The 13,763-nt window shown below is 47.5% G+C and overlaps 1 protein-coding gene across 1 annotated transcript in view; it reads left to right on the top strand.

The window, feature by feature from the left end:
- Positions 1 to 12,220: 12,220 nt before the first annotated feature.
- xpr1a (xenotropic and polytropic retrovirus receptor 1a) overlaps positions 12,221 to 13,763 on the top strand; it is a 108,160-nt gene continuing 106,617 nt past the window's right edge. Inside the window, exon 1 of the mRNA XM_039767760.1 lies at positions 12,221 to 12,588. Coding sequence (XP_039623694.1) covers positions 12,520 to 12,588 — 69 coding nt within the window. The 5' untranslated portion in view covers positions 12,221 to 12,519. The remainder of the gene's footprint in view (positions 12,589 to 13,763) is intronic.

Below are 13,763 nucleotides of genomic sequence, written 5' to 3'. Positions count from 1 at the left end.
GAATGAGTACAGAAGTACATGAATGAATGCATTAATGTGTATTAAAAGACATGAATGAACGAATCAATGAATGAATGCATTAATATGCACAAATAAACACATTAATAATTTAATAAATGCATTCAATCATTTAAAATAATAATAATTTAATGAATAAGTGCATGGCTAAATGAATGAATACATTCATATGTACAGTAAATTTACATAAATTCATGAAGCGATGCCTGAATGACTGAACACATCAGTAACTTACTGAGTGACTACATGAATGAATGAATCCTTTACGGCTGCTGCTGTTCCTCGATGTGACAGCTCAGCTCTAAATCTTTCGTCTTTTAAACTGCCCGCGCCAGTCACAGGCAGCACATGCCCACCCTGACAGCGCTGGGCACCAGGTGGCAGTCATTCTTGCTCAGGGTGGCCAGAGTCTGGCCTGGCAGAAAGCAGACAGGCCTAGAGAGGGTGCCAGTCCATGGCAGTGCCCGTCCAGTTTATAAATGAGCTTAAACATAAGAGGAGAGGCAAAGCGGACCAAGGCTGGGCTGGGCTTCATCTAGGATAAGATGAGGGGTGCCAACGTGCCCTGAATGACCGCAGTCCATCTTATGTCAGAACACAAAGGCAGGACAGACACGTCAGCCCCCCAGACACGTTGGCTATTCACTCTAATTTGTTCTTCTTGTGTCTGTAACTGGTGGCTGAGGCATTAACCTCTGAATGCGGATCAATCAATGAGGCCATTAGAGCAGTTGCCATGACGCCCAGAGGCTGCCATTCTCAAGGATGAGGGGGCTTGTTAATCAGAAAGCTGCGGCAGCTCGGCCCCCAGCTGGGATTAAGTGGACGTCCTGAGTGTCAGCGTTCTGCCAGGCACAATTCCCTCATCTTAGGTTTGAAGTGGAGGTGCTGGTGGTGACTGTCACCCTTCTGTGTCACTGTCAAATGCCAGCACCCTGTCGGGCCACCACTGGAGACAGAAGAGACGTGTCAGGAGTGGGAATGTCTGCTCAAATCAAAAGAAGCTCTTGTGGTACCCTGCACGAGAGCACTGGGGGCTTCGGGGGTTGGGGGGGGGATCAGCAGAGTCAGAAATCAGAAATATAAGGGGGGCCAACATGTGAATTATTAAAAAATGAGGGCAGCGAAGTCAGAGCCTTCAAACGTAAAAGTAAAGGAATACAGAAGAGGCGGAGTCAGGGCTGAGGAGAGTCAAACTGAAAGGAGGCGGAGTCAGGGAGGAGACAACAGTCAGAAGATGGACAGATGAAATGAGAATAGGAGGCGGAGTCAGGACTGAGTATTTAAATAGAAGGGAATCAAAGTGAAAGGAGACGGAGTCAGGGAGGAGACAATAGTCAGAAGATGGACAGATGAAATGAGAATAGGAGGCGGAGTCAGGACTGAGTATTTAAATAGAATGGAGTCCAATTGAAAGGAGGCGGAGTCAGGGAGGAGACAATAGTCAGAAGACTGACAGATGAAATGAGAAGAGGAGGCGGAGTCAGGACTGAGTGTGACTCTTTACAGTTTTGACTCATTTCTGGTTTGACAGAACGTTTCATCTCCTGGTCCCCTTCTCACCTTCACGTTCAATAATTTCAATAATTTTTTTAAAATTTTGGGTTATTGTGCAGTCCCACTGGTGGGTCCAAAAAAACAGAGCCAAGTGTACAGGTAAAGGGTTAATTAGTTATTGACTTTGGCCAGTTGCCAACAACGCAGAGGAAAACCAAAGCTCGTGTGAGCAACATCAGTGGGGAAAATAAACGTCTGGCGGTCCAAAATCAAAGGCAAGGGCCTGTGCTGTCCGGCCAATCAGATGACAGAATCTCTCCACATGAAGATTCCAATGTTCCCAGTATCCCAGAAGTGGTTTAAGTGAGCCCAGGTAGAGAGAATACTTTTCTAAGCAACCCGGTGGCACACTGGTTAGCTCTGCTGCCTGCCAATGCCAGGGGCCCGGGTGCGCCCACTCTTTCTGTGGACACATTTGTTCTCTCCAGGTATGCCAGCTGTCTGCAGCATCTCAGTGAAGTTAGATGGCACACTAGCCAGGGCTGTGTCCGGCATTGGGCCTGCTTATCCTGGAGTGGAAAACCGGTGTTTAGATGACTGGTGGATGGATGGATGGATGGCTGGATTGAGCGATGTCAAGATGGATGGATGAGTGCATAAACTCGCACACACCGTTGGGCTCCTTTCTACCCACACAAAGCCATCTGAAATGTAACCGCGCGAGTGACACGGGCCTTCATGCGACTCCGTTGCAGGGCGACACAAGAATGCCATCGGATTTTCCATTTACGCGTACTTAAGTGTTTAAGTTCCAGCCCTCTGTGACCCTGAGCAGGATAAATGGGCTTGAAAATGAATAAATGGATGCATTTACTTTAATTATGGAGGCACTGGAGAAGGATGCCAAGAAAAAAAAAACAGAATGTCCCCTCAGTCACAGGGAAACGAGACCCCCCTCTCCTTGATTCAGTCCACATCTGGAAGTGTCGGCAGAGGGACTCATGAAAGAGCAAAACGTGAGGGAAATGAAATGAAAATCTTTAATTTGGTTTTAAGAGACGCAGAATTCAAGCCCACTAGTGTTGGCACTTCAGGTTGGCGTATGAATGAAGAAGCGGGCACTAACCGTAGCAAAAGCATCACCAGCTACAACCGAAATATAATAATTGAGTTTTGCCGCCTCACCTTTGATAACACTTACTGCTTACAGTCGTGTGAAAAAGTCAGTGCACCCCATCAAATATTTTCCCTTCTTTTTTTTAAAACTTTTTTTTAGGTGACGGGAATATAAATAAAAAATAAATCAAAATTGGACTTTGCGATAATTTATTCCACAAAAAATGAACAGATCCGTTATTTAAGTCCACCCTTGGCACTAACAGCTGGCATTGCCCGCTCAAGTCGCTGTTTTCTGTGACTGCCCAGCAGCCTCGGACATCGACTGGGGGTCCTCCATGCAGCTGTCTGATGTCTGAGGGGGTCTTGTGAGCGCAGCCCGTCTCAAATCTCATATTTTTAACTACTTCACCTGAGATGTTGCTAGTATGTCACCTTTTTTGTTGATAATTTTGTTATTTGAATAAAATGTCATCCAATACACCAGCAAATTCAAACCATTTCTGAGAAAATGATAATAAACCAAGTATAATAAACCTAAAAACTAAATAGTTAGAGCTAAATACCTCGGTGACGTGCATTTAAATAAAAACATGACAGAAAAGTATGACGACATTTTGGTTCTCTAAATCATTTAACAAACCTTATAAACATTTCATTCATTTTACATAAAACTATATAGTAGTTCAGCACAGATGGATTAAGTACGAGGGACTTTCAAAAAACTTTTTGTACGTTTTTTAACTCTTATTTATTTTCAGAAACAAAGAACATCACTTTTCTACATTGTCACCTACGTTTGTGATGCAGTTTTCCCAGCCGTCGTACCAACTTTTAATGCCCAACGACTACTCCTCCCTACCCGCCTTCACCGTTTCCAATGAAATTGTAAAAGTGCGCAAACTTTTTTAAGGCCCCTCGTATATTAAGCAGCCCACCCTCTTATTATGCATCTGCCTGCTTTCAGTGAGCCTTGAAGCTCAGCACTGCAGCTCGTGGGACGTCATCAGAGATGGCACTTCTGAGATGATCTTTTAGTGACGTTCACAAGACAAGTCCCGTTGTGGTGAGGTGCCCATCACGTCTGGCCGGCTCTCCGTATCAACAGCACCGCGTGGCGAACCGGCGAGGCGGCGGCTTACTTAGGAAGAAGTAAAACTCAGAACATGAGCGGCGACTGCGAGCGGCCAACTGCAAAGACAAAGCGACAAAAAGTCCAAACAAAAACTCAAGGACTGCGCCGTTAGCATTAAGACCACCTGCATCATTCCACTGAGTGTGAGGGGTCATGTTGTCCGCATTGATCAGCCGCTTCCAGAGGCCCACAAAATGGATCAATACTGCACTGATTTCATTTGGCATTTGCAGGAATCAATCAGGAAGAAAAGGGCGAAGAGAGCAGCTGGTCACCAACAAACCCACCGCTACAGGACATACCCCCCAATCACACGGCAGGGGCGGCAAAGGCTGCTGAGCAAAACTGGGGATCCAGAGAGGGGCTGCTTGTCATAAATGGCACACCTGGCAGCATTTGACTGGCATCATCATCAGGGGACGTAAAATGACGACGACGACAAGTGAGGCCCAGGATTGTGGGGGGAGGACATGTCGGATTCGGGGGGACATAGAAACAGAGATTAATTTGTGAATGTCCACCTTGGGCACAACCCGGGAGCCTCATCATTTCTTACAATATTTCTGATTTACTGGTTCTGTAAAGTGTTAAAGTCCCCTTGAGTGTAAATAAAATAGTATCAATCTAGCAACATAATATAGCGCCTTTCACATCTGTCTATCTAATCCTGCCAACTACGCTATCTATCTATCTATCTATCTATCTATCTATCTATCTATCTATCTATCTATCTATCTATCTATCTATTATATAGTGCCTTTCTTATCTATCTATCTATCTAATCCTGCCAACTACACTCTCTATCTATCTAGTGCCTTTCACGTCTATGTATCTATCTACCCTTAGGGACTAAAAGCTGAAAACGGTTAACTAAATGTATAAAACCAGAAATGCCTATACACTTACTATTATTATATTTTTTAATCTGAAGCACTAGATATGAAGAAGTGAAGTGGCAGCCCACCTTTGTTTGCCAGTCACTGCTATGGATGTCCGATGCTCTCCTTTGTTCTCCACTCACACACTCTGTGATTTTATTGTTGTTTTTAGTTGCCTGTGAATTCCAGTTCACTTGTTTCAACAGGTCAATAAAACATGAGCTTTGTATTTATTATATTTATTATCCCCCCCACACACACACCATGTTCTTTATTGTTTTATTGCTTGAGACTGTAAAGCTGATCTTATTTATTATTCTTCTCTTTTAAACTTTCCCCCCAGGGCTGTTGGTGAAGCTCCATCTTGCTGACTGCGGCCTCAGCTGGCTCCTCCTGTTCCACCTCCAGCTCCTCCATCTCCAGCCTCTCCTCTTTTCCAGTTCAAAGGCTGCTGTCCTTCATCAGGTACTGCAGACTCGTCTCACATTAAGGGCCTTCATTTATTTTCCATGAGCATGTCGTCATGTTAGTTGACCATCTCCATTAACTAATTTCTCTTAATTCATTGTAGCACCCCAGGTTCCACCCTAAGGGTGCACTGAAGTCCCACCCAGAACACCCTTGGTATTAGTGCTGGTGGGATAGGCACCAGTGCTCTAATAATAATAATAATAATCCTCTTTAATAAAACCCCTGTGTGTGTCCAGGTGTCCATGTGTGTGTGTGTGTCTTCTGATGAAGTGCGCATGCGCGGGGCCACACACAAGAGAGAGAGAGACACACACACACATGAGAGAGAGAGAGACACACACACAAGAGAGAGAGAGAGACACACACACACAAGAGAGAGAGAGACACACACACACAGAGAGAGAGAGAGACACACACACACAAGAGAGAGAGAGACACACACACAAGAGAGAGAGAGAGACACACAAGAGAGAGAGACACACACACACAAGAGAGAGAGAGAGAGACACACACACACAAGAGAGAGAGAGACACACACACAAGAGAGAGAGAGAGACACACACACAAGAGAGAGAGAGAGACACACACACACAAGAGAGAGAGAGACACACACACAAGAGAGAGAGAGAGACACACAAGAGAGAGAGAGACACACACACACAAGAGAGAGAGAGAGACACACACACACAAGAGAGAGAGAGAGAGAGACACACAAGAGAGAGAGAGAGACACACACAAGAGAGAGAGAGACACACACACAAGAGAGAGAGAGACACACACACAAGAGAGAGAGAGACACACACACACAAGAGAGAGAGAGACACACACACAAGCGAGACAGACACACAGACACACAGACACACACACAGGCCAGAGTGTATTGTTGTAATGTTACTTTTCTTGGTTGTTTATTAAATTGCAGATTTTTCAAATGTTCTTTTTTTTCCCTGTGCTTAAAAATCATTAAAAAGTGTTTTTAGCGAGCGGGTCGTAGCACTATAGCGTGAACTCTTGCAGTGTTAGTTTTCTCTGTTGTTCAAGTTTTCTTAGTGTTGTTCAATGTTTTTACATTTAGTTTACTATTACGCTGTGCATTCAATGGTATAATTAACTATATTTGTGCTTAAAAACTTAAAAAAATATATATTTACATACAGTTCATATGGTCTGGAACGGATTAATTGTATTTACATACAATCCTACGGCGTAAATTACTTCGCTTCACGACCAAATCAGGTTACAACCAGAGTTTTGGAATGAATTAGGGTCGTGAGCCGAGGTTCCACTGTATTACTGTCAGACAAACTTACAGGCATTTTACAGAAATACAAACCAGTATCACTGAGAGAGACAATTAAAGGCACACAATCCAGTGACGCGTATTACAGCCACATACAAGGTCCCTTGCCATTTAATATCGACTGTTCCTACAAATGTTTCTGCTCTACTGTTCTAGCGCCCGTTACTGTAACGGCCTTAATGTCTAGTAATAATAATAAAACATTTGATTTATAAACACCTTTATGACACTCAAGGACGCTGTACAGAAATAAGTTAAGACAAAAACAGTGAAAGAAAAATAAACAAACAAATAAGATGAAGCACAGACACATAAGACAGCCGATGCGTTCAGAACAGCGTCAGAAGTTTTCAAAGCAGCCGTCGAGCGGCCCTGGTCCAACGTAAAGAGGCAGAGGGTCCCACAACGTCAGCACTGCCGGACTAAAAGCTCGATGACCCAGTGACGTGCATTTGGTGTGCAGGACAACAAGGAGGTCAACATCGGATGGCGTTGGGTCACAGCAGGGCGAGTGGCATTGTGACATGTTTGGCGTACAGACAGCCCACTGCTATGAGGAGCAGTAAAAGAACCGCATAAGAGATTCAGTATTTAACGGGCAGCCAGCGCAAGGACACCAAGGATGGGCTTCTGTATCCCTAAGTGTTACAACTCTGGCGGGCTGCACATTTCTGCCCACTCTGTAATCTGTTTAGGCCTCTGCCTGAAGCACCGAAGAGCGGAGGATTACAATCGTCAAGCCGAGAGGTGACAAAAGGTCGAAGGGCCTTTCAGATTGGCCGACCGCATTCGCTGACCTCGTCGCTACACCGTGTCAAATCACACAACTGAAAATGGCAGCCCATTTTCTTTCCCATTCTGCCTTAGTACCTAAAACACGAGACATCAGACAGACGAGCTTCTCTTCTGTTTGTGACGTTCAAAACACGCGGGTTGCTTATTTCCTCGTCGCGACTTCCTATTCGTTTCACTGCCGGCTGACCATTCATTGGTCCATTTGGCTGTCAGCTCCCCTCTAAGTGGCGACCCCATCAAACCCATTTTATTTTATCGGAGGCAGGCAGAGATTAGTCGGTCTCACTCGTTGGATATGTCACATTAGACGACTGTCTTCACGGGCACCCGCCGCCAACTGGCTCAACCAAAGTAAACGAAGGCTATGACTGAAAATCGGGGGACAGCTCGTCTAATGTGACAATGGTGGGAGTGTTTGAACAGCGTGGTCAGTGAGTGAGGGTCTGATTCATGAGATGTTCCTCAGCTGAAAGAAAACCTCAAACAAGCCTTCTGAGGAACGAGAGAGACAGTCAGTCATCAGGTCACGGGGGTCTGCTGGAGCCAGTCCCAGCCAACACAGGGCGCAAGGCAGGAAACAAACCCTGGGCAGGGTGCCAGCCCACCGCAGGGCACACACACCAAGTGCCACCATTCACTAATGGATTTGAGAAGGGTCTCCGTGCGTATCGACAACACTGCCAATACATTTGAAATAGTTGTGGGGGGCTTAGCATGAAAATTGATAATGAGTGTCATTGTGACACCCGGGTGTGGCCTGCTGCTGGCATTACCACCCTTGAACCTGGGACATCGATAGACATTGTCACACATGTGCGATTAGGGGACAGTCAAATTTCTGGATGAGAGGGGGAACTGGAACGGGGCACTAATGGTTTTCTCTCCTTTCATCCACAGAAAAAGAGCCAGAATATAAACGTTCCCACCCAACATAACGCTCCAATATCCACTGCCATCCCGATGAAATTAGAAGACCCCTCTTCCGGCTCCGTTAAACTACCTCACTTCCGGTCCCCTTCCAATGACCTCGGGTCCATCTCTCTGCTCCTGACGTCATCTCCGGCCACCACCTTCTACGACGCCAGCTCTTTGCTACTTCCCGTATCACCTCCATTTCTGTCTAACGTTTGTCGAATGTTTGAGTTACTTTGTGACCATTTGACTGTGCTGGAACCTAAACCCAGTATACGGCGAGGGTCCCCAACACGTAACCTGTGTCTTTGTGCTTTTTGTTATTCACAACACACAACCGAGGAGGGACTGGGCAATGACGGGGTGCAAGGCGGGCAATGCTTTTTATTTTCACTCATTCACTAAATAAATCGAATATATATAAAGCAGAGTCGATGTGTGGATGTGTGTTTGTTTGTCCGCCATACAAATCTGCACCGGGCGTCCCATCGCCACCAAACTGGGGATGGGGCTCCTTTGTGACCAGGAGGAGGTCATGGGGTATGTTTGGTTGGGAAAACTGTTTGTGGTGAACCACAGGGCACCATTTCACCTTGGCACACGGCCCCGTACTTATCATCAACAAGATGGACGCACGTTGCAACAGATATTCACGGCGGTGCCAGCTAGTGGCACCTTTCGTCCCTGTGCGTCGCTCTTTACCTGTGTTTCTTTAAATTGCCGAGAGATGGCGGAAATGTCCAAGTATGAGAAGGCAGACTGCTTCGAACTGCTGTATGGATGTAAAACGTGAACGACCCAGTGACCGGCTGACAAACCCGCTTTTCCGCACGTCTCACTCCCACACGCACTGATAGTGCTGTATTTCATTATTTCATTCGCCAACGTCCGTTATGTGGCAGCACGTTTGAACAGCGACTCGCCTTAATAAGACAGCGTCCTTCCACCACCATTTTCCCCAAACTCAGCACCGGTTGTGTGTCCCTTCTCTCTGTAGTTACCATCGCCAACGTCCATTACATGGCATCAGGGTTCAACACAGACGCTCCTTACAAACAGAGCACCCCTCCCCGCCATTTTTCCCAGTACAGTTTTAGTGCTACTCTTTCTCACTGGCTTTCCGTATTTGTGGTGCTCTTTCCTCGCTTTCCGACTCACAGTACGATTTCAGAGTTGCTCTTTCTGACTGACGGCTGCTATTTGTTCGCTTTCCGACGTATTGTAAATAACGTTAATTCATCTCACTGTGGTGCGTATTCTGCACGTAATACCATGTAACAAATTATAATTGTCCTTCTTTTCGCTAATATACCCATGCCACCGAAAAAAAGACGTAGAATTGGAAGGTCCACTTCAGATGCCACAAGAAAGTCTATTTCAAGGGCGTCTGAAACACCACAGCAGACAGAATCCAGACAATAAAATGTGAATCACAAAACTGCTTCTTCTATTTCTATGTTCTGTTTCTTTCATTTGGCACCAGTAATCGATTCCCGGGCAACGCCGGGTACTCCTGCTAGCAATAAATATTGTAGAATAAAAACTGTTAAAAGAGAGAGAGGTTAGGAGCCTGCGCTGATACCGTGATCTGCCACCTCCACCACGTGACAAACCACCTCAGGACCCCAGATTAGGGTGACACCTTGGCACCACAATGGAACACTGGGAGGTTTTTTTGATGAGGGCTTGAGTGCCAGTCCTGCCCCCAGGTTTTCCCTGTAGTTGGAGGGCCCACCGGAGGGTAATGTCATACCCAGGATACCCCGGAATCACTTCTGGCATTTGACCCAGCAGCCTTCCGATTGCCAGTGCAGGTCCCCGGCCTCAGAGTCACCACTCCGCCGAAATGGGGGTTACAAGTCAATAAATGAACCAATCATCAATTGTAACAACAGTGAGAGTGTTGGGGTACGTTTGGTCAAACCCCGCATAATGGAAATGATTTTGTTTTCAACAGAAAGCACATGAAAACACAAAATTGAGTCCTCTCAGACCGGAGTGCTATCGTGACTGGCTAAGATGGCGGCTCTTCGGGTCGTATGGTGCCGGGTCCAGGTGGAGGGACAGCGGAAGTGACATTGGTGGCGGAGAGCCGTCAGTCTTCTGGTGTGCAGACAGGGGAAAACAAGAGAACGTTATCATAACAGCGCCATCTCCTGGAGCGGCGGAGAATTACCTTTAAACTGAGCACATGCCTGACACAATTACAACACAGTTGGGGTCTTCTTTAGAAACCCCCATGAGCCTCTGTGCCTCCCGACTGGTCTGCTCTACAGTAGGAGACGCCTTCCGACAAGCACAGTCAGCCCTCTTACTGGCTCGTTTCTTTGGTGCCATCCCTTGGACCCTGGGCCCTGCCAATGATGCCATCTCTCACCACCTTCAGTGAGAGCCCACCCGGAGCGGTTGGTCGCTTCTGGTCCTGTTGCACTCAGCAGGCATGACCCTGACCCCCATGGGCACCATCCATTTGGGGCCAATTCTCAACCACCTGCCACTTTCCTGTGACCGCACCAGCTCAGCCACCATCCTGACTCCTCGGCTTTTTCTTTCCTCCACCATAACCTCCGTCGCCGTCTTCGTTTGCCTTTCCTTTTCGATCTCATTCGATTTTTGCTGCGCTGTTCAAGCTGTTTTTATACCTGAGTGGGCCTAATTACACTCCTCTGAGTGGCAATGAGGGCATTGGCGTGTGTGTCCGCATGTGAACGGGGGCTCGCCGATTCCCTTGTGAACACCACCGCTACCGCATGCTCCCACGCTCCTCCAAGCCTGAGCACACTACGTTTAAAAGAAGAAGTCGTCCCGCCGTGGACCCCAATCTCATCACACCACAGTCACCTTCACGTACTTAAAAAAGTAACGGCCCAAACACTGAGCCCTGAGGAGCATCCTGGGAAACTGGGATGGGTGCGGATTTGTGGCTGCTACAGTCTCAGAGACAACGGTGGGTTCCTCTTTATTTGTGGAGGCGTACCAACAAATGTGTCCACGTCCACATATCATGCAGTATTGTAAATGCATTGTACTTTCGTGTTTCAAAAATAAAAAAAACTTGGAGGGGCGTCAATCACTTGCACACCCCCACTCACTTATAAGGGGCCACTTTACTTATCCTGCATGTATAAAAAAAATCAAGAAGGTCCGACAAGCAGAGAACATGCAGTCCGCTCCTAGACTGTGCCCAGCTGTGAACCGAACGGGTTTGGTAGCGAACTGCTGAGCTTTAAAACCAGCCAATCAGCGTTTACTTTATATAGTGCCTTGCATAAAGCACACGCACACACACTGGGATGGTGAAATGCGCTCCCCCTTACTCTTCTCACGCGCCACCGTGTAGATAACCTTCTTACCTATCAGCTTTGTCTTTGAGCTATTTCTGCATTCACACTCATTTGATTTGCTGAATTAAAAAACTAGCAGCTAGTGCGGTCCTCTTGAAGAGAATGTGCTCATCCTTGGAATCTTCTGTCTTTCAAGCCCCCCCCTTGTTCTTTACGCATTAAAGTGGGCGTTTCTTTTTTGCCGCTTGAGCCATCGTGCGCAACAGAAGGATTGTGGTTACTTTGCCTGAAGAGGGGGCGTGATTTATGCAGATTGAACCTGATACGTAAAGAGGCGGGTACGATCAATGAAAATGGGCGTTCCTTCATGGAAATTAAAGTATTCACTTTGAATGGGAAGAATTTGTTTTGTTTTTCCGTCATAGTTTTAAATGTTCCAAACTAACCGAAGTTTCCCAATGAAAACGCCTTAACAAAAGTAGACAGACCAGCTAGGAAATCACCCAACTGGCCATGCAGGTGTTGTTTCTGTAGCACCTGTCGCGAGATGCTGGCGCCGCGTTTAGAGAAGGAGCGGACTCCGAAAGCGTGGACTCAAAGGGCTGCGCTTCGGAGGCATCGTAACCATCCGCTCCCGATCGTCGCCGTCAGTGCGGGAGCAGCTCAAGTTCACTTCCGTCCAGGTTCTGTTCTCCGTCTCTGTCTTTGTCGGCTGCCAAGCCACAAATACTGGCGGGCTCGCTAGCCGCTCCCAGGTGACGCTGTTGCTCGGCGACGGCAGGGACCGGCCTTGTGGGCGGAGCCGAGGCGCTGCGTGCTGACGTAGGGCGGCGCCTGTGATGGCGGACAGTGGCGCTGGAGACTCACCGAGAGAGAGCGCGTCAGGCAGCAGCAACAGTAGAAGTGCTGGTGAGTCGTTGTCGGTGCTCACACTGCAGCCGTTTGTCCCGGCGCCCAGGAATCTCCGGGCCCGCGTTGTACACAATCTCCGCCCGGTGTAATATGTTGGGGAGGGAGCCCCTGGAGCACGACAGCAGCGGGGACGAGCCGGGAGACTACGGTGATATTTAACAGGAACGCCACTCAGACCGCAGCCAGAGGGACGCGGCCAGCATGAAGTTCGCCGAGCATCTATCCGCCCACATCACCCCCGAGTGGAGGAAGCAGTACATCCAGTATGAGGTGAGTGCGACGCCGCACCTGTCCGCCGCGAGAAACGAAACGAAGGGAGGGCCGGGCCTCGCCATAGCGAGCCGCGCCGAGGCTGTCATCGGTGGATTTTCGGCGAAAGCGGCTGTGAGCATCAAGTCTCGTCTGGTGTTTGTTTTGTGAGGCTACGGCCACTCATTACCCGCCACGATGCGGCAGACCACCTTATTCCGAGCTGCCAGGATGCTAAAGTAAGGACATCTGCTTGTCGTGTGAGGCGCTATATTAACAAAATCAGGCGCGAGTACGAGCAGGCGCTTCCCATTGTTGCTCCTCGTCCTCGAGCTCGAGCATCGGACAAAACCCCGTTTCTTTTTTTTTTCCCCTTCCGTTTTGGTAAATCCGAGTCGCCGTGATTCTCAGTGGTCCATCTTTTCTCATCATCTCGGGGGTCGCCGAGCTGTTGTTGTTGTCTTCTTCAGTCGGATCTCCTTGAATTGCACAGAGTACAGTAGGGTGGGGTGAAGGGAGTCAGCATGTCTTCAAGGAGCTGTTTAATATTAATAGAACTTGTGTTCTCTGCATGGCATTGTCTTGATCAAATCCAGATCAACCGATGCCCCCTGCAGCTGTCATCTTTGGTCCCAAATATATTTTCTAAATTGGTCAAATTCGGTACCACCTTGTAAAATTAGATTTGGGAATAGCGACAACTGAAACGAGGAAGGCTCCCATCATAAAACGGGGATTTGGACAAGGAGGCAGGTTTTGCTTGCATATTTTATTTTTTTCACTGTTTTAGTTTATGCCAGGCGATCCGAGGGGCACAGCTGCTACCACTGGAAGTGGCACAGACAGACATGATGGGAATCGCATTGTGCCGCTTCAGCGTGAAAAAGAGTGTTGTTCTCACATGTATTTATTTTTTTAACAATTTTATTTCTTTTGAACTTTCCCATCTTTGGTGCCCTTTTTGGATGAGATATGCTTAACTTAACCCCCGCCCCTTCTTAACTTGCCCAGCTCTTGGGCGCATTGCCTGACCTTCTCTTATACCCAACTTCTCACCAGCTGCACTGGGTTTCCTGTGTCTTCCATTTGCCAAGTCGCTGAGCAAATTCCACTTTTGTGACACCCCTCTCCCCCCCTTCGCTTTCCACAGTGTTGATTTCTCGCTGGCCGCTTCATTCCGATTGCTTAGCCCCTCA

Source organism: Polypterus senegalus, chromosome 10 (assembly GCF_016835505.1).
Source record: "Polypterus senegalus isolate Bchr_013 chromosome 10, ASM1683550v1, whole genome shotgun sequence".
NCBI classification, from domain to species: Eukaryota; Metazoa; Chordata; class Cladistia; order Polypteriformes; family Polypteridae; genus Polypterus; species Polypterus senegalus.
This window is presented reverse-complemented; position numbering and strand designations above follow the sequence as displayed.